General features: G+C 40.8%; 1 protein-coding gene across 7 annotated transcripts in view; it reads right to left on the minus strand.

Moving 5' to 3' along the window:
* Positions 1–741: 741 nt before the first annotated feature.
* impg1b (interphotoreceptor matrix proteoglycan 1b) overlaps positions 742–24,044 on the minus strand; it is a 27,756-nt gene continuing 4,453 nt past the window's right edge. The window contains exons 2-19 of one of the 7 annotated variants that reach the window (XM_086095135.1): positions 19,188–19,406; positions 17,848–18,014; positions 17,506–17,534; positions 17,276–17,325; positions 17,144–17,190; positions 16,924–17,073; positions 15,232–15,290; positions 14,814–14,998; positions 14,606–14,737; positions 14,354–14,524; positions 12,709–14,285; positions 11,777–11,866; positions 7,621–7,840; positions 5,769–5,979; positions 4,624–4,809; positions 4,359–4,542; positions 3,097–3,180; positions 742–1,355 (exon numbers count right to left, since the gene is read on the minus strand). In XM_086095135.1, the coding sequence (XP_085951261.1) occupies positions 1,272–1,355; positions 3,097–3,180; positions 4,359–4,542; positions 4,624–4,809; positions 5,769–5,979; positions 7,621–7,840; positions 11,777–11,866; positions 12,709–14,285; positions 14,354–14,524; positions 14,606–14,737; positions 14,814–14,998; positions 15,232–15,290; positions 16,924–17,073; positions 17,144–17,190; positions 17,276–17,325; positions 17,506–17,534; positions 17,848–18,014; positions 19,188–19,406 (3,845 nt within the window). In that variant the 3' untranslated portion in view covers positions 742–1,271. Of the gene's footprint in view, positions 1,356–3,096; positions 3,181–4,358; positions 4,543–4,623; positions 4,810–5,768; positions 5,980–7,620; positions 7,841–11,776; positions 11,867–12,708; positions 14,286–14,353; positions 14,738–14,813; positions 14,999–15,231; positions 15,291–16,923; positions 17,074–17,143; positions 17,191–17,275; positions 17,326–17,505; positions 17,535–17,847; positions 18,015–19,187; positions 19,407–24,044 lie in introns of all 7 variants that reach the window. The other 6 variants (XM_086095134.1, XM_086095133.1, XM_086095131.1 and 3 more) reach the window with 6 other exon arrangements.

Raw genomic sequence — 24,044 nt, forward strand, 5'->3', positions numbered from 1 at the left:
CAGAAATATATATTTTTTCTGAATGGAAACAACTAGGCAATTATATGAGGTGAGGCATTTACTTCTTGATTATTTAAGGTATGGCATTTGTAAATTACATTTTATTTCTTCATAGGAAAAAAGTAGACATTTATTTGTAGTGATGTGTATTTTTCCAGTGGAAGAAACACTGATTATTTGAGGCAAGGTGTCTGTCGGCACATTCATAGGCAAAAGGGATGTTTTATTTGAGGTGAGGAATTTATTTGCTTCAGCCTGTTATTTATGGGATATATTAGCAGGGATATATTTTTTTCTGTTAAGGGAAAAAAAATCTTGATGGGGAAAAAAATATGTGTTTTATTTGAGGTGAGCATTTATTTGTTTTAATATTGTGAAATTTGCGATGAGGAGTTCATTAACGACACACATATTTGAGGCGTGGAGTCTGTGCAAATATTTATTTGAGGTGAGGCTTTTATTTGATTCAGTGGGCAACACAATTATGTCAGGCATGGCCTCTTGTTTTATTTAGAAAAAGGAGGCTTTTAATTAATTGAGGTGAGGTGTTTCACTTGATGCAAACCCTTGATTATTTGAGGCATGGCGTCTGTTATTGCAAATATTTTTACTTAACAGGAAAAAGGGAGGTATTTATTTGTTCACGGGACAGTTGACCCATCATCAATTGAGGTATGGCATCTATTATTGGAGATACGCTACATTCCAAGTTTCTAACCCTTTCAACTGCCACAAAAAATATCCGATGCAAAACATTTTATTGTTTATTTTAATTGTAAAATGTGTACAAAAAAAAACAAAATCTTCACAGATGAATGATCAGACTTAGAGAAGCTTTGAAGAATTGTTAGAACATAACAAATCTAAGCCTTTTGTTCTTTTATGTTAGCATCAACTATTACATTCATTCTCGTATTTTTAGGGCGCGACAATGGCGCATAAAAAGCACGTCTAAAGTGAGATACCACCAAGTGTGTCACTTTGTAAATAAATACCTCATTGTGAGGAAAGAACAGCCATACAGGCAATTATCCTATCGTTCATTATGTGTAATAAATATTGGATTCCACATGAAAACAACATCAATCCGCACACATTGCAATATCCATAGCGCTCCGTCTAGCAAGACACATTCATCACTATGAACAATTCATGACCTAACACTCTACAGGGGCTTCGGGGGGGGCGTGGCATCAAAGATACAGTTAAGCATGGATCCTTCGCTGGGTTTGTTGCCGTGGCAACTGGGGCCCCGGGACGCCGCCGTGCCATCACACCACGGTGGCCTCACCGCCTTCGCTGTCTGATGTCCACAGAAGAAAACACGCTCTGTATTCATTTGGCAGTCGCCACGTCTGAGAGAAGCGGGAAGAGATACGAAAGATAAAAGCAAATCCGCGCGCTCCTTTGAAAATGCCATCATTTCAAAAGTGTTTCCGCAATTAAAAAACTGAACACGCCGCACACCCTCTGATTAACCCCAGACAAAGTTCCGCTGTTGTCGTGGGATTTTACTGACATTTCCATTTCCACAAGCCATATGCCCCACAGAGAGTTTCCAAAGCAGCAGAGGGATCTATTCTTAAAAGGTAGCAGTCAGCAGAAAGGTACAAAGGAATTTCCAAGCTATTAGATATGCCACGGAACACTGTGATGTTACTGAAAACTGGACTAACCCCACAAAATTGATTAAAAAGTGGGGAAAGGAAATTCATCAGGGAGGCCTACAGCAGTTTTGGAGGAGCAGCAGGAATTTCTAGCGGGTATTGGCTGTCTCCTACTGACAAGATTTTTTTTCTATTTGTTCTATGTCAGGGCTGTTTGGCAATTGTTTACACTTTTTGCAACACAGAGAAATGTGGCGAGGGAGCCTGCAAGCAGGCTTACAGCAACATTAAATGTTTGAGGAGATGCTGATGGTATGATGCGCTGAAAATTTTAAATTACAGCTTTAAAATTACCTATTTTTTTTAAATACAAATATTTGGGTAAATAAAAGCAGCATTAAAAGCCCGGTGTGCTACTCATGTTGTCCATGGGGCTAACTAGTACCCACTGGCACTATTATTATTTTTTTAATGTGATGTTTCTTTTTTTAGATCAACAGAGCAAAAAAAGCATCCGTGTTTGCAGAGTATCTCTTTCGTCTCGCTCAATCCCTCCTGCTGCTCACCCTTCCTCTCTCTTCTTGCGAGGAGAAACGTTAATTCAAGGGAATTAATTTCAATAAGGTGGCTTGCAAGCAGCCAATCATATTTTGTCCTGCTTAGAAGTCTCCTCACCCTTACCGTGACAGCCAGTATTAGCAGTTATTGAAACCACTTTAAACCATCAAACCGATAATTGGCCCATGCCTACTTATGATCTGATGAAGCCAAACTTGACCTTTTTGGCCATAATTTGTAGCTTTTTTGCAACACTTGAGTATTTTCGTGGAAGAGTTCCTGTGGGAACCTCAGTTTATGAACAAGATTTTTTTTTTGTCATTCTTAGTTCTTCAGTTTTCATTTTGAATTCGCTTTTTGGGGGGATCTTTTGCTGAGAAATGTATTCCTAAATGTTAACTTCCTGCGAGTCATCATATTTTATTTTATTTTTGGGTGGATTAGAGAAACCCTTCCGGAAGGCTACGAAGAGGTCGACAGCTGCATTAAGCATTAGGAGTGGCAGGAATTTCTGGCTGTGTCCTACATTTGACAACAATCTCCCATATTCTTATAAGTGTCATTAATCGGATAACATAATGTTCAAGCAGGGCTAAAATTGTCCAAAAAAAACAAAACATACATGAATGCTCATTTTTGGAGCGCTCCAGATATAAATTTAGTTACAAATTTGTAAGGCGATCAAGCATATTGCTAATGCACAAAATATTTTAGGAATCTACATTTGCTGCATTGGGTTTTTCATGCATATTTTCCTTTGCACACTTGTCATAGATCTCTACAATATTTCATGCAAACGTGATCAAATATTTACAGTCACACTTGCAGATAAAGCGGATATTTAACCTGAAGGGCGCAAATCATTGCTTAATGATGAATCTATCTCATTCCCACTCCTACTCAACGATCCCCGGGGTGGTTTTTTTCTCACCTCATTGTGCGGGATGCATTGATGGAAGTCCACCAGCTCCGATACTAACTTTTCGGATCTTGTGGTGTAGAGTTGTCTGGGGATCTGTGGGAAAGACACACGCACACACAAAGTGGACACCCACTGTGTTGACAACACGCTTCATTAATTTCTCATGCCCAGCCGAGGCGTCTGGAGAGCACGTAAGCAGATGGAGAGTAAATAAAAAGTGACGAGCGCTACAGCACAACAAGCATTTTTGACCTAAAGCTATAACTACACAGCAGATGTCATCTTCGGAGGGTTTTTGCGCGGCAGGTTTTGGAAATTTTGCAACATTGTCGGGAGCCTCAGCTGTGTTCTATGTCCTCACAGCAGTGAAACCTCAAAAGTGGTTAATTCTCAGCACGTTGCGCTTCTTCTTTGGCTTTGTGCTGCATATGTGCAACGCATATTCCAATGACATAAACCAGCGGCAACGGCATGCATGACTTGCCACGAGACGTCATATCGCATGTGACCTTAGCATTAGCCTCGTGTTTTTTTTTCTAATGGAACGTTGCCCAACAACGCAGACGCGCAGAATTTATTATAAGAAAACCAATGATGAACATGAATTTTGCTTTTGAATGACTGCTAAGTATTACATATTAAATACATATTGGAATGAAAGAAAAAAAAAACAATTACCAACTTTTAGTGATTAAAGTTCATGATTAATGTTTTATCTCTCTGACTTTTTTTTTTTCAGAAATGAACTACCGTCACGCAGACGTTTTGGCCATTTTTACAGCAAAGTACATTGACTTATGACTGTGTACTGTTTTAGGGTCTGGTCGTGACTTCATTATGTTGTTATGATGTTGATGTTGTCAGTTCCTATGCAGTTACTATGTCCCTTATGATGATAATGTTATCCCTAACAGGACGGACTGGGCACCAAGTGGGGCCCTTGGGGTCATTGTGTTGTTATGATGTTGTTGATGCCAGTGGCTATGCGGTTACCATGTCCCTTACGATGATAATATCAGTTGCGATGGTCTTATATTAGTCACTTAGTGTGTCTAGTCACTTTTATTTTATCATATAGGCTTTTATTCTGTAATTGTGCATTATTCAATTATTCCCTTCAGGAAAACATATTTCAAAACCCGAACCAATAGGAAGTTACAATTTCTCTTGTTACAAATGACAGAGAGTGTGTTAGAGCAGTGAGTCGGCTACTTGAGCGATTAGTAGCGTGGCTGTTAGTTCAAGTGCTAGCGCCGCACAGCACTGTGTACCTCAATACTGAGATGTATGTTTTCAACCGAGGCATACAGTTCCGGCTCAGACTGGTGAGAGCGGGACGAGGCCGAACTCGAGGGACACGGCAGTGTGGACACTTGGCTTAAGATGCCATCGTCATTCTCATATACCGGGTTCACCCTCAACGTATTTTCAAAGGCATAGGGAGCAAGGCTGTGCCTAGTGGGGGGTGGAAAGAGGTTTTTGTAAAAAGGCTCACATCACAAACATAACGAGAACGCTGGAGCGTTTCTGACTTACACCAAAGTCACCGCCTTCCTCGTCGCCGCGCACTTCTTGTTAATGAACGCCAGGATGCCGATGATGGCGCAAATGAGGCAGAGGCTCCCCACGAGGCAGGTTATAATTAGCGACGGGTCGAGTGGTACCGACACCAGCTCGCTGCAGCGCTCCCCATGGTAGTGCCAGTATTTGCCTACAGGGCATCTGGAACATGGAAATTATCTAGGTTAGCTAGAATAGGGCACACTTCAAGAATGTTTTACCGTCATCTTAGTGAATTTTTGACACCCCGCTACCATGATTTATGGGAAGAATTGTTGGGACACCAACAGTGGGCTAAATTTACATATCGTGCATATTAAACCCTGGATGGTATTTGTCCCATTTTTGGCTTTTTTGATGTATTTCATTTGTTGTATCAAAAAGTATCCCCCAAAAAGATTTCAACAGATTGTCACAACATGTACAGGTTCAAAATGGCACTATGCGGTCATTTCTAAATTATTGCAAATGGGAGATTTATACCACGTTTCATTATGAAATGCCCATTTTGGTCACATTGATTGCTATTATAAATCTGAATTTTTGATAATAAAAAAAACAGGCAGCCATAATATATTCTGCTGTTATGACGTATTGACTTTTTCAAGGCTCTTTGAGAGCAAGCAATACATGTGATCATGAGGGAGCTAAACATGGCAACCTAAAACAATGTAAAAAGTATTGGAGAGGATTTGACTACAAATTAAGTTGTCTGATTCGCTTAAAAATCGCTTTATCAACCTGTAACAGACTTGTAGCCTACTTATGGTTAGCAAAAAAATATATATAATTCATAAACTGTGGATGTGGCGGGGAATGTTAGATTCTAGCCAATCAATAATAAAGGTGCTTCGTTATTGAGAAAACCACAAACAGCCGTTGGGCTACTCCTTCGCCGCAGAATCCTCTCTAATACCTTTAATTAAAATAATGAAAACAATGAGAATTCTTGATTCTCAGACATCCTTGAACATTTTTCTAGACAGTGTTTCTGTATGTATTTGCTCTTGTGTCTATTGTCATCCAAAAAATACATTAACTGCAATAGTTTTGTGCTGCCCCAAAACCCATAACACCCCACCCCCCCCCCCCCCCCCCCCCCCCCCCCCCGAGTTCAATACCTGCATGTGGCTCCATGGCCAGGGATGAGTTCACACAGGCCTCCATTGAGGCAGTAGTCTGGCTGCAGGTCACATACGCTCTGACACGGAAGGCCATCCACAGCGCTGTATCCCGGGTCGCACAGACACTCTGCCTCGTTGTTCCAACTGTTCTCCACACAGCGTGAAAACTCATTACAGGCCAGGAACTTGCACGGGTCCGCTTCGTCAGCTGCGGGAAAAAGCAGGAGAGTGACATTAACATGGGTGTAGCGTGCATAGCCTGCTAGCCAACCGCCATCTCAGAGGAGAAATGAAAGGGCGCTTTGATCGATGAGCGGCGAAGCTGCGACTTTTAATAAGATATACAGTGAGGAGCTGTTGCGTACAAACAAGATGCATCACGTTTATGCCACGGTGCAAGGAGGAGGGATGTCTGGGGACTTTGACCTTGTGGCATGAATAAGTATACGACTTGAGTCCGGAACTCACTATACTTCATTAGAGAAAAACGAGTCAAGCTCCATAAATTTTGCATTATTATTCATGACCGCGCCATCGGATGTGAAGTCAATACAAGAACGTGATGTGAGCTAGTCTTTGTTAGCATGTCTGCTTCTCAATTCTGAAGTTCAGGATTTGAATCTCGGCTCAGGCCTTCTTGTGTTGAGCTACTGCCGCTTCCTCCCACGTTCCAAAAACGTGCATATAGGTCAATCAAAGACTCTAAAGTGTTTACTGTATTGTCCTGTAATTTTATGTTTGCCATCCCATATCTATCTATCTATCTATCTATCTATCTATCTATCTATCTATCTATCTATCTATCTATCTATCTATCTATCTATCTATCTATCTATCTATCTATCTATCTATCTATCTATCTATCTATCTATCTATCTATCTATCTATCTATCTATCTGTCTGTCCATCGCTAGATAGCTAGCTAGCTAGCTATCTATCTAAATATAAATTTTAGTGATATTTACTACACACTAGTATACTTTGTCTTCATTAGCATATTTAGTATTGGAATAATTCAAAAGTAACTAAAAGTAATCAAGTTACACTTATTTAATGTTATGGTACTTTGAATACATTATCATTACATTTTTTAACAGGTAACTATAGTAACTGAATCAAAATACATTTTTAAAATAACCCTCCCAAGCAGCTGTGTTAAATCCTGGTCCAGAATGTAAAAACCCTTTAGCCGCAGGTGCTTCTATTCAACCATTTACCAACAGGTAAACAAGCTCATTTACCTGTTGGTGAGCACCTGTGGCTAACGGCAAACTGTGGCAGGGGTTTTTACTTTCTGGGCCTGGATTTGACACCTCCGTGGGTACGGCAAGCTCATTGATCAACAAAGCACGGCGGCAATACCATAATGCGTCTACAAAGTGTGCACTCTTGTATTCTATTCATTGATTCTTTTCTTTCATTGGCAGATCAGTTTGATGACAGCAATCATAGCATTTATATGCAAAATGGGACACTTTTACCAAGAAGAACACGAGGCAGTGTGAAGGCCCACTTGGGATTATTTTTTATCCTAATTCTTCCGACAAATAAATTGCCTTTTAAAGAGACTTGCCAGAGAGATCACATTTTTTTTGTAGCTGTGTGCAGCCTGGTAAAAGTCTGTGAGATTTAAGGGACCCCAAATGTAACCAAAGTTAGAATAAATTAGTCTCAGACCGTAGTTTTACAGTTTAACACAAAATTGGGTGGACATCACTCTGCGAGACTCTTACTTGTACTTATAGGGTTGCTCTAGTTTTTGTGGCTGTACAATTGAAAGGACAGAGAGAGCAATAAAAACGTATTTTCAGGGAGTGTAGCAGAGATTCTATCAGCAAGGACACGTCACCTTGTTCTATCTCCAGGGAGCGGCTATCAATCTTGATGTCGAGCCGCTTGGACGCGGCGCTACAGAAGTCTTCGAGCACGCAGTGCACCGCCTCGGTCACGTTGTACGGCACCTCCTTGTCCAGCTTCAGCCTGCTGTTCACCACCACGCTGCCATTGCGGAAGTTGAGGATTTCCAGCTGCTTGAATCCGGTCAGATTGGACTCCAGGTAGGGTAAAAGCTGTAGCGAGTGGGGCAAAGGCAATTCTGATGAGTTTGTCCTGACAAAAGTAGAAGCAGGATTTGATTTTCTCAGTTTTTCTATGTGGTTAAAAGCTTGGTTAGTGCGCAAGAAAAACGGGAAAAGGAGCTGTGAAATTAGGATTAGGTCAAATCAGAACAAGTAGGAATTGTGTCTTGATCCTGGGGAGACAAGACGCCCCGACTCAGAAGAAGACCACAGCAACAGGATCTACTTTGAATCGTCTTGCTGTTGAGGTTGGCTCTGCTTCGTCCGATCCAGAAACTATTCAGGTCACATTTCACTGTGCGATCGCTATGAATAGTTTGTGATTTAATTTTTAATGCAAGCATGAAATCCCGCCATGGCGGCACTCGACATAATAAGATCGGGAGGCGAAATTAGAGTTTGCGTTAGTAGCGCGGCACAGAACGTGCTAATTGTAGACACGCAATTTAGACAGGGAGAGGGATCAGCCGCTTAGCAAAAGACGGGTATAACCAACCAGCAAGGCTTCGCATGCGGAGGCATCGTGTCATGAAGCTAACGCACAAACACCGCAGACCACAAACAGTACTTTCATTTAAAGGAGCCTGCAGTTGCGATATGAGGTAGGAAAAAAAACAACCTATTAAGACCGTAGAGACTGATGATACTGGCGATATTTAGCGGAGCAGGAAGTCAACCTGCTCAAGTAATGGCCGCGCATCAATGGGCATCGACCGCGCTCCCACCCCCGCAGCCGCTTCATTTCGTGCTCGGCAAACACCAAGCTGGGGAGATTAGGCCTTAGCTGGACGGGCTGCGGAGTGGGAGATAAGAAGACCTTAAGGAGCTCGCCTCTGATGGGGTTACTTCACATCTCGCCCACCGACACGTTCGTGACAGCCTCTTCCCCGCGGCTAATAGTCTGCGGCAGGAGTGGCGAGGTTGTTTTCCGCCATTCCCGACCATTCGTCTCCGAGCGTCGATGTCAAATTATCCGTGAACAATGGATTAGAGACCCAATCAGTACCTCGCACGCGCAGGGTCAAAGTGGTTGCTTTATCGCCAAACCTCACAACAGACGCGTCCCATTTAGGCAGGAGAAACTACTACTAGTTGTATCTACTGGTTCCCAGTGAAACATCCCTTCTCGTCACAACGAATAGGAACCTGCCGTTTAATAAATTGCGTCACTGTCCAAGAGTAATTCCAACCTCCATGTCCAGTTTTTAGTGGTTGCTTCACAAACCAGTAGGTACAGTATTGGAGGAGTTCAACAACAACAACAAAAGCAAGTTTCATGTATATGAATGTATACATGCCAAGCACTGGGTGTGCAGCATCACTAATGGAAGTCTGGCAAAACCGTTTAAATGGGCTGTTTTATGTCACATTCAAATGTTCCTTTTTTTTCCTTCCAAATAGCCCATTTAAAGGACGATTCTAATGGACTATTATCGATTAAAGGCAGTAAATACTTACCATCTCAAACGTCTGACCACATTATTGTTTGTGCTTCCAGGAAGTTATATACAAGGAATGATGAGGAGAACTGCACAAACCTTTGCTTGGGCAACCATTAAAGATTGGAGATGGAGAGGCTTTTTTTTTTTTTTTTATGTCCACATTTGTTAATGAATACTTATAATTTTTCCTTTGACAATTTGATAATGCGATGTCAGACAGACGGGAAAGGGTTTGCTTCTCTGTGGGAAAATAAATCAACATCGTCAACAAGATCAGTTAATTCCAGCGAGAAGCTAAAAGTAAACCGACAGTGGATTGAGAAGTAATCGGCTCTGTGGCCTGCAGGCAGGCCTCAGGCGGAAGAAAACGACTTCAGTTACATGTGTTGTGTCTGCTCGTTCGCATTAGCGCAACTTGATAAAACAGTAAACACCTCAAACGGCAGAATGGCGTGTTTAGACCAGTGGGGCGCATACAACATATTGAGGAGAAAACATTTTGACTTGACTTCTGTTTTAAATAGTGAGTTGCATGAGATGACGCTATTAATCATTACATGCGCGTATAACAGTTGAGAACATCAAAAAGTGAGATTCCTTACTCACCTTACCATCATGTCATGGTCATTAAAGTGAGCAATGACTTTTGATTTACAATTACACTTGAACGTGACAAAAGTGAGACATGAAAATGAGAGACAACACAACTCATTTGTGCATAAACCGACTTGTATGAGTGAATGATGAATAAAGTTGGACAATTAATAAACGTTGTGCGATCATTTCCATTATGTAGTGTGGGAGAATTGTTTCCCAATCCCAAGAAATCGGATTGCGTTGGCCCTTTGAGGTTCACTATTTGTGGCAGTGCTGGTTACTAGATACACAATATTTTCACCCACGAGAGTGATTCAACAAAACCTCACCCAATAACAATTGTTCACTTTTATTCACATTCAAAATGACATTAAGTTTGTCTTCATATCTACATGCAGGGTAGTGTGTCAACATACATGCAGATGCCCACACATGGCGCAAAGCAGCTTGAACCCTTTTTATAGCACGTGTGCGCGTGCGTGTGCGTGTGTGTGCGTAGGGCAGGAACTGACCTGAATAACAGAAAGCTTCTTAGCATACACAAATGACAAACCTCCACAATGACTAAGGCGGACCAAGGTCTCATGATTCAGACTACAGTGCGTGGGCCGCTTTGCAACCCCAAACAGCAACAAACAACACACCTGTAGCACCCCATAACAAATGAAAAATGGGCACCCTCACTGCTAAGGGTTATTATATCAATCTTACACCTGCTAACATTGTTTTTTACGAGAATTTAATAGTACTAAAACTCAAGCACCAACATTATTTTCCATTACAATTCAATTCAATTCAATATAAATTCTGCATTTCCACTAATAGTGCTGTATTTACTCTGCTGCAGATGTGGATGTAGCTCTATGTTATGGAGTTAAAAAAATAAATAAATGAAAAGCGCTATTATGGATGTGTAGTGCCTATTAAAGGGACACCTTCTATTTAAGGGAATTATGGGAGTATTGTGTGACATACTCCAAAAATTGGATGACCATAATTTAAAAAAATGGTTATGTTTGGAATTATTATTTTAACACAATTTATTAAGAAAAAGGTTGTGTTTTTATAATTAATGAAAGAAATTTACAGTATTGATTTTATCGACTAATTGCATTGCTCTTTGTATTAAATCCTCCTAAATTGACATGACTCCATATATTAGTATTTATGAATAAGGCCCCAACAAATCCATGTTACGAGACGCTGAACAAATCTGGACAAGTTTCACTCACAAATAAATAAATAAATAAATAAAATGTACTTCACTGCATTGCATATGTAACTATAAACATTTAGCTTCATTTCATGAAAGAGTATGTACTTTAAAAATATAAATAAAGTCCAAATAATGCTTTTCAAACTCGCAGTTAAAGAAAAATGGGTTATCCGTTTGGCTTAAAAAGCTAGCATAGCACGTTAATTTTAGGTATTGATTCATGAATATACTTTTAAAAAGTTGCCTATTTGATATTCTTAGCCTGAATAATCTATTTAAAACTCTATTTTAGGACAAATTCACTAACTACCTCTCATTATTTTGTCTTACAAGTAAATGTGTGCTGCCCCCTATAGGTTTGGAGCGTAAAAAAAGATGAATTAAAAAAAAATCAGCATGTTTCTCATTTTTATACAAGTTAAATACAGGTTACATAACAGACACAATTAATCAAACAAACTTTCTATATGCTGGAGATAGAATTAAGGCAACAACAACAAAAAACTCAGGATAGGCAGCTACAGGGACAGCGTCTATGGTGAAAAGTGTGTTAGTGTGCCTTCAATTTGTCATACTGAGTTAGGAAAGATGCATTAGCAAGTGGTTAGGTAGAAAAGTTTGCGCTCTCTCTGAGATGTCACACATGTGAGTTCCAATATGGAAAAAAAATACCGGTATGGAGGCTAACGTTGTCTGTCTCCTAAACCCAGATTTACTGGATGCTCCAGGATTTGGCGGCTTTCTGGGCCCAGAGTGTTGAGTCTGAGTGAAACACAATTATTGGTAGAACTTTTTCATTCCTCGTTCTCCACACTAAGTAATTGTTTGACCTTCAAATAACAGCTTTAAAATCATTGTGTTGGAATGCTGGCTTGTCGAGAAGACGAAAGATACGCGACCCCAAATCACCTGGCATAGTTCTCTAAAATATTCAGGACCATCCACTGCTCATCGTCACTGTCAAGAGATGTGTGCAGTGCTTGTACAAACTTTGACATGCATGATCACATTGTTTATGTAAGTTATGTTAGTGTTTAGCACATACATTCATTGGCTTAGCTACTTTAGCTTCTTTTAGCTTTAGCCCGGGTCTTTGTCAGTTAGCAAATAAATGATTGACACATTCAATTTGTAGTTCAACACAGTAGAAAAAGTAAATACATTTATCAACTGTAGGGGCAGCCACGTAGTAAAAAAATAAATAAAAAAAAGAATTAAATGACAATAAAGTTTATTCGTGAGTTGTATACTGTTTCTAACTAACTCACTGTGAAAGTACAGTGCTCAATAGTTACTATTTGCTGGCAACAGCACATTTCGTGAGAAATTTGGCCTTTGCTTAACACCATATCAAACGTTTCACATTTATAAAAAAATATCATTTTAGGAAAAAAAAAATAGAAATATATTACGATATGTTTAGTTAAATTGGCAGCTGTGAGGATAAGGCTTGCTACAAAGTGCAACCTCACAAAGTCCATATTGAGTGCCAATGACCTTGTCAAATGATAAACACTTTCATCACAATGATGAGCTCATAAAACAAAGTACCAAAAGGTAGCGTGCATCAGCATTACATCCAGCACAAAAGCTTGTGTACCTACCAGTTCGAGAAAGGTGTTCTCCAGTGATTTATATTCTGGGGAGGTCTTGTTGAACAGGTCGTCGGAAAACATCATGTTTGTCACCCTCAAACTAAAGAAAACCACTAGCTCTCTGCTCTGCTGCACCGCGGCCATGACAGGAGTGCTGGCTTGTCTCTGGGATGGGGCAGCCGTCGACCGCTCGTCAGCCTCTGAAGGGTATCTAACACTACTGCTCTCCTCCTCCAGAGCTTCGGTCACTTCCGTCCCATCCTGTTTCGATTCCACGTCGTCCTGGATGTTTTCTGAAGGAGGGTCCGCCAAAGCTGGAATCACTCCGCTGGGGCTTTCACTTTCAGAACTTTCAGTGGGGATTGAGCTAGGGGGTTCGCTGGGGGATTCGCCAGAGGTCTCACTGGATTCATCAATGGTGGGTTCAGTTGAGACAATGCTGAGGGCTTCTGTGGGGACTAGGTTGAGGACTTCACTGGGGGCCTCGATGGAACCTTCACTGGAGACTTTAATGTTGGCTTCACTGGGGACAATGCTGGTGACTTCACTGGGGACAATGCTGGAGGCTTCACTAGGGACAATGCTGGGGGTTTCACTGGGGCCAATGCTGGAGGCTTCACTAGGGCCAATGCTGGGGGCTTCACTGGGGCCAATGCTGGGGGCTTCACTGGGGCCAATACTGAAGGCTTCACTAGGGACAATGCTGGGGGCTTCGCTGGGGCCAATGCTGTGGGCTTCACTGGGGCCAATGCTGGGGGCTTCACTCGGGCCAATTATGGGGGCTTCACTGGGGACAATGCTGGAGGCTTCACTGGGCTCTGGCTCGGCAGCTTCACTGTGGGCCTCACTGGGATCTTCATTGTGGGTCATCAAGACAGCTTCAGTTGATACATCATTGGAGACTTTGACTTGGGGCCCGTCATGAGCCTCAGTGGGGACTTTGCTGTATTCTTCACTGGTGGCTTCACTGATGACTTCAATGGGGGCTGCACTAGGGGCAATACTGGGGGCTTCACTGGTGGATTCAATGGGGACAATGTAGGGGACGTCGCTAGGAGTGTCATCGACTACTTTATCAGGGACTTCAATAGAGACTTCGTTGTGAAATTCTGTGGAGGTTTCACTGGGGACATCAATGGAAGCTTGACTAGAGACGTTGTCGGGCACATTACTGGGGATCGCACTGGGGACTTCCATGGGGGCATCACTAGGAGCATTGCTAAGGTCGTTACTGAAGAACTTGATGGGGACCTCACTTGGAGTTTCACTGGAGACTTCATTAGAAATTTTGCTTGAAGCTTCACTGGGAGCTTCGTTAAGGATTTTGCTTAGTACTTCAATGGGAACTTCATTGGAAGAACCACTGTTGGATACACTAGAGACATGGATAGGGGATTTGGTGGAGACAACGCTTGTTACTTCATTGGTGACCTCGATGGGGGCATCGCCTTTGTCCGCAGGTGACGGTCTAGGCTGCATGTCGGGCTCAGAGAGGTGAGCTTCATCAATGATCACTATTTCAGGATGAGTGTCTGGTGTTGACGAGGTTAAGTGATCATTCTCTCCTGTGTCTGCCCCTTCAGGTTCTTGCAAAAGAAAACAAACATTGAGAACGTGTTTAGAAAAAAAGAAATCTGAAACTTTTAAGCCTCACCTCCACTGCTAACGTCCGTTGTACTTATGTCCTTGACCTCCGCCTCTTGTCCCTGTTCTACGACGGCCTCTGGTGTCGTAGCTAGTGTGATAACGTCACTCATCTCTCCCGAAGGATCACCTCCGGATGCGTCTTCCACTGCTGCTGCTGCCACCGGCACCTCATCGCCGGCTGTGGGTGCAGAGGTGGATTCTGGGACGGTGGTCAATATGGAAGGCACCGCGGTGTGTGTTTGAGGTTGAATTTTGGTACTTTCAAATGTGTTTTCTGTCGCTGCCACTGTGGGGAAGAACTTTGGGGTAGTGTCCTCTTCCATGACCTTGATGACATCCCCGCTCCCAGTGGTGTACATGCTGAGTGCTGCATCTGGGTAAGCTGTGGTTACTGAGGAGAAACACACGAAAAATCAATTCAACTCCCTTCAGCTGCTGTGCTTGAATAGCGTGAAAATTGTGCTCACCAGCTTCAAAGGTTAGACTCTGAATGTCCAACGGAAGCGATGGCTCCTTTTGTAAAGCTTTCACTATCATGTGCCTCAGTTTAGGAGCATTCACATTTGTCTGCCAGTCTGGAGGCTCTGGATTATCACTGAGCTCAGTGTTTCCATCAAAGACCACAGCATAATGCAAAACTGCATCCTCTGAACTGACACACACAACAAGTCAAGTCACAAAGCTGCCTGAAGTTGACAAACTATTTATGGACTACGGGCTACATTTACGACTCAGCAACAAAATATCACTACAAAATTATATTCAAGGAATAAAGAACATGCAACAATTGTGTTCTATTCACTGCATTGTTTTGTTCCAGTCACTAGTTATTACAATACAATTTGACCTTTAATTTGAAAATAAATGAAAGCACAGTAAACTCACCTGAATCCCAACATGCGAATTTCTCTGAATCCTGGAATTTTTTTAAGTGCATGAAGCATCTACCGGAAGAAGAAGAGGTATAAACTCAAATACAACCCACAAAGGTCTGTTTTAAAAATTGCTCCTTACTATATTTTTTCACCCCATGAAATTTAAATATAATATCAATTAATCTGACTTCATCTGATTTTATCTCTTGAACAGTTCACCTCAGTTCCAACAGTAGCTGTATCTCACTCAATCTCAGCCTAAGTTAGACACTATAGTAATAGGGTTTCCATCCAAATGTTTAAAAAATAATAATTCGAATTTAGTGAAAATGAACAAGTGACTTATCACCGTTTCCATTTGTTATTATTTTGCCAATATTGAGAGGAGAGGAGACTGCGCCATGAGATGGTGTCATATGAGAGCATACCTTTGCCCCGAGAGACTCGGCTGACTGTCAGCAAAAGATGAATGTTTGCTTCTTTTATTAATTTCAGAAATATTTCAATTTATTACCTACCCCAACCCCCCACACAACACCCCAACTCTTTTTAGAGTGTATGCTACTTCTTGGACACATCATAGCTGGACTATGATATTGACAATCCCCATATTTACGTCTCCACGAAAACCATGACTCCAATCATCTGCTCCACACTGAAAAGCAACCATGCAAGTAATTTATTGTAACTATGCATCATTATCGCCCTAAACCTCTCCTGATAAACTCAGAATTGGTGGTGACCCTGCTCCATCTTAGATGCAACTTGAGTTAAAACATGTCTATGGGATCTTGATTCTGACCAATAATCCTCATGAATACTATAAATACAAACTATAAATTAAGTACCTACTTGGATTGTACTTCGGCCAAATCCCCGAACACGTCACAAGTCTCTCCCAACATATTCACTAGCTCTCTGTACGGCACAGTTTCGTATGCCCTTGCTTCTCATTAACTCAAGGACTTCCTCCAATGTTACACCTTTGCCATTGCTGCCCCCCAACCCTCTGGAACTAAATCCTAGACAACATCTGCAGCTCTAAATCACTCACCTGATTTGAAACCCAATTAAAAACACATCTGTTCAGAAATACCGATAATCTGACTCTCCTCCTGCCTTCCCAAATCTGAACTCCAAGCATGGAACTATCACTGCCGTGTCAGTGCCTCTAATCGATCGCTTCCATTTCCATAGCAATGCTGGGCTTGCCAAGAGATGGGTGGCCCAAATACAGCAATGGGTTTCCAGTCCACTAGAAGTTGAGCACTGCCAAAGGCTGAAAATTTGAGTTGATAGGGGAATAAATCATGTCAGAGACGGTACCCTTCTTAACCATTGAAAGTATGAGGTGGCACTGGAGTACTTATTCACCTAATTAACTCGACACCTAACCTTCTGGCTTGCAAGCTCTAGGACCCCCTGCGGACATTGATTCATGACTGCGTTTGGGCCAAGAGTAAAGTGGACACACTCCGCCATCCCAATGTGGCTGTAAGGGAAAAGAGCCTCTTGGATTCAGTCCAGGTCATAAAGTAGCTACAGTTTACAAAGCAAAGCCAATATAGCCTTGAAGATCAAGTGACATTTACTGTATATAGGACAGACTGCAACCGTTTCCTTGTTTGGAATGTGTATGCAACTCATCCAGACAGCTTCAGCTAAAGTTCTCAAAATCCGCAGCTCCCTCGTGAGATCATACCTTGTCCGTTACTTCTCCGGTGATGTCATCAGCGTCAGCCGCCTGGGGGTCATGCAGCAGCTCGATGTACGATGGCTCCACAATGGTAGCGTTGAACTCGACAATGTACTCCCCGTAATTCTCTTTTATCATGTTTGGCTCTTCTGTTATCTGGCAAAGACAAAGTCGTTATTCAGTGTGACCGTTTTCATTTAAAAAGAAGAAGTTGCTGTTTTAATACCACAACGTCTTCTGTTGGGATGAGAATCACTGGGGGAGTCCAGGTGCCTGAGACCAAATTAAATATGCAAGTTAAAATACCGTTAGTCATCCAATGTTTGACACACACTGTATTGATAGGTCATCAGCTCACTTGTTTTTAACTCACATTCCACCCCCGGTTCCGGTGTTTCCATTACAACACTGGCAAACGAAATAATTGTCATTAGAATGTGACTTTCTACTCGACAAAGAAACTTTTTGGTAACTTTTTCAATATTATTATTATTTTTTTTTTTTCATTTATATAATACAGAAGTAACCTTAAAAAATGACAAAACACACACATACAAAAAGCTACTTTAAAAATGAGCTTTCACTTACCCTTCAAGTTCAGCCTGCTCGGCCACTCTCTGAAAGTAAAATATATATACACGTATATCATCACATTTGATCTGTGATTCTAAAAGGGTGGTATGTATATGACGAAGGGTACACAAGATTCCTGTAACGGTATGTGAGAAAATCACTCACAGCAACAGTTCAGTTGTAGTTAACTTTGAAGTTCAATAAATTTGCATTTAATCTTTAAGAATGGTTTGTAATTATAATATTTTAATTATCCGTATTATTATGTTAATATCAAATATTAAAATGTCACTGTATAGTATTAACTTTTTGTCCAGTTTCCTTATTTGGAAACTGGACAATTCTCACTGCACTCACCCGGGCCACCATGTCAAGATGCTCCTGAGAACTACTGAAGTTCTGAGCCAGGTCGTCCATACAGAGGTTTTCATGTTGGCAGGTGTAAACCCAAGATCGGTACTCCTCTGTGTTTGGCACCCTGTCCAGGAAAATGCGAAAGGCCTCCCATATGGCTTCCTGGCAAACTTGAAAAGAAGACACAATTTTGTGTTATTTCCAAATGCACACGTCTGCTATCCACTCTTTATTGACATTTAACATTTACTGTAAATACGTAACAAATTATGAAATGCTCACACAGCTTCATACAGTTTTCTTCAGGGGGGAAATGGGATCACAGAAAAAGTATGTGAAAAAATGCAGACATTATTTGTGAAAATGGGGAATTAATTATTCCATTGTGATAATTATTCATATATTCATCATACGTCTGTAAATCCACAGTACAAATGAGAGCCCCTCCTAATAGTATTTGAGCACAATAGCTCCAAAAAGGGTTCAATAATATAAATAAATAAAATGCTAGTATTTGGTCGAATGCAATAAAGGTCAACTCATTCATGTTTTTTAATCTTCCGCATTTGCATATTTTTATGAATATAAATATCCCAATCACAATGGATTCATCTTTGCCTGCAAGGTCCAAAATGTCCAACATCATCTTTATTCTCTGGCAAATTAATTTCTGCATGCAGTCGCAGCGATGACGTCTGCAACACCAAAGTCATCTGGCTTCTTCTTCTTCTTCTTCTTCTTTTTTTTAAATGACTTATTGGAGTCATACGCGTTATCAACTAATGCATTGTAACAGCCAAGGTGGCCATTTTTATTCACTGCTTAAATCAAACGCAATCTATATTTTGGACGGAGACCATTTACATGTAAATGCGGAATATCCAGTCTGGCTCAGTGTCTTTACCCAAAATTATATATCCATTCGCTTTTATCATTATTGACATGTCAACTCTTTGTATTTTTCTTCTTTTTGATGATTTTTTTTAGTCCAGTAAATCACATTTAGCAGGTATTTTCTATCTATCTATATTCTTGTGAAGTAAAAGAAAGTGTTTCAAGCGTTTTAGCACATTTAGATGAAAACGATTCAACTAAAAGACAAGGCTGACTTGTGGAAGGGAAAACCCTCTTGAAACGAAACAAGAGGAGGGCAAGCTGCAAGATGATTGGTTGCACAAAGAGAATACACAGGTCATCGTAAATATAAATGACAACAATCACTTTCAAAATAAATACTAGATACTAAAACAAGGCTACATGTTGTAAAAAATTAAATAGAAACAAACGAGTGTGTAAGTGAGGTTCATTCCAAGTTAAGAAGAAACATAAAAAAGCACATTTACCTCGGAGCTTGTAGTACGCTCGATGGCTGCCGATGACAGCTTTGACGGTCTCCTGAGGACATACTTTGACACCAGTGGTGAGACTGGTCGACCTCTTCCTCCGATGTCCATCCTCGCTGGCTCTTGCGTTGTAACTGTTGTATTTCGTCGTTCTAGAAGCTTCTAAAAAGTGCCGGTACTTCACGTCCCGGAGTCCAGAAATACCGTGGTGCTGGATGTCTGCAAGGAGGACGAGCAGAAAGCGTTTGTTGTTATGTAATACATTTTCTTTATACCTCTATAGCAGGACTCGGGGAGGACTTACATCATTGCAACACAAGCATACTGGGAAATATAGAATTTCAACATTTTACATTTTACAGGTAAAACCAAAAAAAAACAAATCAAGCAAGAACAAGGGGTGTCCCAAAAGTAGGAAGATAGAATTTTGATCTTTTACTACTTTTCATTATAATCCCCCCAGGAGTTGCTCCAGTCCATCTCATAACAAGGTTTGATGACACCCTTCAAAGAATGCCTCGACCTCATATATCACGTCTTCATCAGTATCAAAATGCTGACTATGCCAATCGTGTTACAGTCTGAACAAAGAGAAGTCGGATGTGGCCAAATCTGGTAAATAGTGAGGGTGAGGAAGGATCTGGTATCCACAGTGGCGTTGTGTAATTGTTTTCAAGGTGGTGCCATTTTGGGGACTAATAAAAATTAAAACAAACCTGCTCTTGTCTCTGGACAAAAGCATTCTGCAGTATAACTGAAAATGATCTAATAAAGTTTTGTACAGAGAAAGAGAGGTGAAGAGAGAAATGGATTAGTTAAGACAAGAGGAGTCAGAGGTATCATTTATGAAATATCATTAAAAAAGAAGTAACGTGGATTTCGATTCAGAAATTATTTTTAGGTGGAAAAAGCAGTAAAGGGCTACGTGTTTAATACATTCGTCAAAAAGCATGGCCTGATTGAATATGCCCCCAAGGTTTCTTTTTACAAAGTGATCTCAAACAGCCGTCAACTTTAGAAGCCAAGCTGTCGGGAGGGAGGGGGGGACAATTAATACTTCGGTTTTCACCGCATTCAAATGAAGCGAGCTGTAAAACATCCAGCCATAAAAATGTGCAGCCTAGCCATCATGCAGCAGTACACTTCTCTCATCTGTATTATCGAGGTTAAAAGAAAAATAAATTTGGAGGTCATCTGCATAAAAGATGCCTTCAAATCTGCTGATGACATTGTGAGAGAATGTAGCGTGCAGAAATGATGAGCCCTAAGACTGACCTTTGAGGAACACCGCAAGAAATGGCGAAAAATGGTATCAAAAGTTGTGCAGAGTTCAAAAAGATACTTTTTTTTTTTTTTACCAGCATCTAATTGATGAGCTGTTTCTCACGATACTCCCATTCAGCTGACCTCAATAAGCTTAGAAGATCCACAACTTCAAGGTTATTAGTCCTACTAGCCATTTTCTCACATAGTTAAACTAGCATTAGCATTAGCCAGTTTTTTTTCCACTCTGAAAAAAGCAGTCGCATCACACTCAATTGGAGAAGGCTTACATGAAGAAATCAGTTTGTTGGCCAGTCCAGATTTATCACTAACTTTCATAGTCTCCGACCGTTGGAATTTGGAACTAGCAGCAGTTATTAGTTAGCTTAGCTTTGTCATTAACTCTTTACCACTCAGTCTACATGTCAAATGTTATTCGTATGAATATTTGTTCCCTCTCTGTACTCACACATTCCGTCCATTCACGTCGCCGAGGTCGAGTTGGTGAGTAGTTTGAAGTGTTTAGGTGCTACCATTACAGATGAGTTTTATTAAAAAAGTTGTTTTGATATAAAAAAAAAAAACTTAAGGAATGCACCCTGAATTGTCATTGTTGCGTAACTTTTCTGGATGTGTACTTTGTTAGCTTAACTGTAAAGGATGAGAAAACTGAAATTGATGTGCCCAAACTGAGGCCTTAAGTATTGTAAATGACACTGCAGGTCATCCAACTGCTAGCCTTTTTGTTCTTGTGCCTTCGGGCAAACGTTTCCATTCTATTAAATGTCCCAGCTATCATTTTGCTGAGAATTTCTTCTCCTATTCTCCAAATGAAATGAAATGAAAATAATGTGCCTATTGTCTGGCACTATATCTTCCACCGTTTCTCCTTTTCCACATCAGGTCTTGTCAGGTGTTTTATTCTGTGCAGTAATTTATCCTTCTGTAAGGTGATTGTGGGTCTTTTCCCCAAGCGGGCATGTTTTCTCCAGTCAAGTTTTATTGCTGTTCCTGTGCGTTGTATTTTGTTTATACTGTTTTCCATTGTGGTGCTTAGAAAAATAGCAAACAAAGTGATTCCGATGTCAAATGATTCTTGTGGCTTCGTGTTCATCAGCATATCAATAACAGATTCTTCTATAGTCTCAGTCAATATAGTCTTATTGTCAATCAATGCTAGTAAGTACCAATCAGTGCGAGTTAAGCCACTCATGTCGATCATTAAATTGAATGTCAAATGTCACCGGAATACCCCTGTTGACACCATACAGCTGAGTTTGTGCTGGATTACATCACAACGAGCGGCCCAAAAAAAGATGCTGAAAATCAACAAATATGATGCATAACACCAACACGGGCAGCCATGTGGGCACGAACGAGGTGCGACACGCTGCCCACGTGCAGGAGACCTCAGCTCGGACGGCCAGTATGAGCAGAAGCTAATTTGCCGCTATTACACAAGCCAGTCGTCACTATTGCATCAGAAGTGTTTGAGAAGAAAAGCCAGCATTGTGATGCCAGGTGGCAACCCTCAGAGGGCTCCTTAAGACAATAAGCCAGGATTTATGAGCCCCCCCAAACACAGACGGGAAGTCATCAGACCCAAATAACAAACGGGCCTCCTCTGGATTATCAAACATGCTTGAAGAAAACTTTTTTTTGGGGGGGGGCTTGTTGTTCTTTGCTGTTTTTTGTGAGAAAAACAAAACGAGAGATCAATTCTGCAACGTGTTCCTCTTTCGATTCTGGCAAGCGAGATGGACTCATGCATGTGTAGACAGTGGGCAAACAGTGCAGCACAGAGCACTCAGGTTGTGTTGTTTGTGTGAACGTCTCAGATGAACACTTGCTTTGTTGTTTTGCTGGCTTTCTACACAGAAATTGCTTTGTCATTACATTGTACACAGTACTGGGGAATACACCGATACGTAATTTAACAAAATGCAGCCATACATGTTGTCACTTAAGTTCAGATGGATTGTTGTTTTTATGTGTTACTATTTAAAGTATAAAAATGTTTGATTCCTGTTTTTACGTTTAGAAATTTGCGGCGGTTGACTTGCTTTTGAACGGGAGAAAAATAATGTGATTTTTTTTTTCTTATTTTGCTCAAATTGTATCGAGGCTTACTGTTACTCTCAGGGGGCAGCCATTTTGCTAGAGCTGTCAAAATTAATTGAGTAATTGACAAGTGATCAATTATCAAATGAACAACAACTATTTTAATAATCGAGTAATTGATTGGAGCCATTTTTTTTAATTGTCCAAATCCTCTGATTTGAGCATATTAGCAGTAATTGTTCACTGATTTCTGTAGTCCTAGTCCAAGAATAGTGTTTTTCTTCTGTGTTTAATCAAACTAAGACATTTGCAAACATCTTTTTTTTACTACAATGACCGAACCGGTAACATGGTACGTCAATTCCCCCTTTTTTTTTTTTTTTTAATCACTATATGAATACGACATACGAAATAAACACCAGTGGTTAATAAACAGTAACCGGGCAAAAAAAAAGAAGCTTTTGTAATACACTTTAATGCAAAATTAAAATGAATTTGATTAGCCGATTAATTGATTGAATATTCGACAGAAATATCCGATAGTGACAGCACTACATTTTGTGTTGTACAGCCATTTGCTGTCAACTGAAAATAACACCACAGTGCCTCAGGGCTCATCTTGCGAACGTCACATGCCCAAATCCAGAAAATCTGTGAGCCGTGATTGGTTGTCTCTGGCCCTTTAGGCAGTGTGATGTCATTTTCATTTGACTGTCCAATTACCTGCAAAATGCAACATTAATCAGAATACCGTGTTTCGTCTAGTGGGGGCACATAGAACAAATTACTGTAAAGAAAATTGATGATGTGACTTCCCTTTTAAGGTTTGTGCACAGTTCTGAAATGACGTGATGATGGACCCAAGGTCACCGTACAGCGAATTCACCAGTGAAAAGGGAAGCTCATAAAAAAATGCTCAGAATGTGACTTAGAGAGAAAGGATGTGGCGTGGGTGTGTTTTCCTCCTACGTCAGCCTTGAAGATTGACACACCAAAGCACGTCCCTCAGATTTCCACGTTAAAGAGCTGCGGCGTGGCGTTGAGAGAGTGAATAGCGCACCTCTGACATGCCGTGCGACCGAACGGCGGCCAACGAAGTCGACTTTTGTGACACACAGTATGTCTCTTCATTCAATCTTTCTTTTGTTCATGTCTTTGCAGTACACAAGCACAATATTTTATTGCATTGTAAGATGCCCTTGACGTCAAGTGTGAAAGGAAATGGAAAAATGTGAACATATACTGAAAAGTCCAAACCCAAAATGGCCTCAAACTGAGAATATGCAACAAAATTGTTGTCAAGGGTGACAAAAGGTCACACTTTTGTGCTTGTTGTTGGCAGAATCTTTTATGCCCCAAAATAAAATTGTGACATCATCTCTGCATGGAGTTGCTCTTATTTATCTGTTTTAATTAGTTTTCATTTATATTAGCAGCATGGTGTGCTAGTGGTTTGCCATTCTGCCTCATCCCTTTTGTAGGGTTTTAACGGTTCAAATCACAGATGGAGTTGATTGGTAGTAGTTTTTCTAT

The sequence above is a fragment of the Leptonotus elevatus genome, chromosome 14, assembly GCF_054856555.1.
Source record: "Leptonotus elevatus isolate MCC_2025b chromosome 14, RoL_Lele_1.0, whole genome shotgun sequence".
NCBI lineage: Eukaryota > Metazoa > Chordata > Actinopteri > Syngnathiformes > Syngnathidae > Leptonotus > Leptonotus elevatus.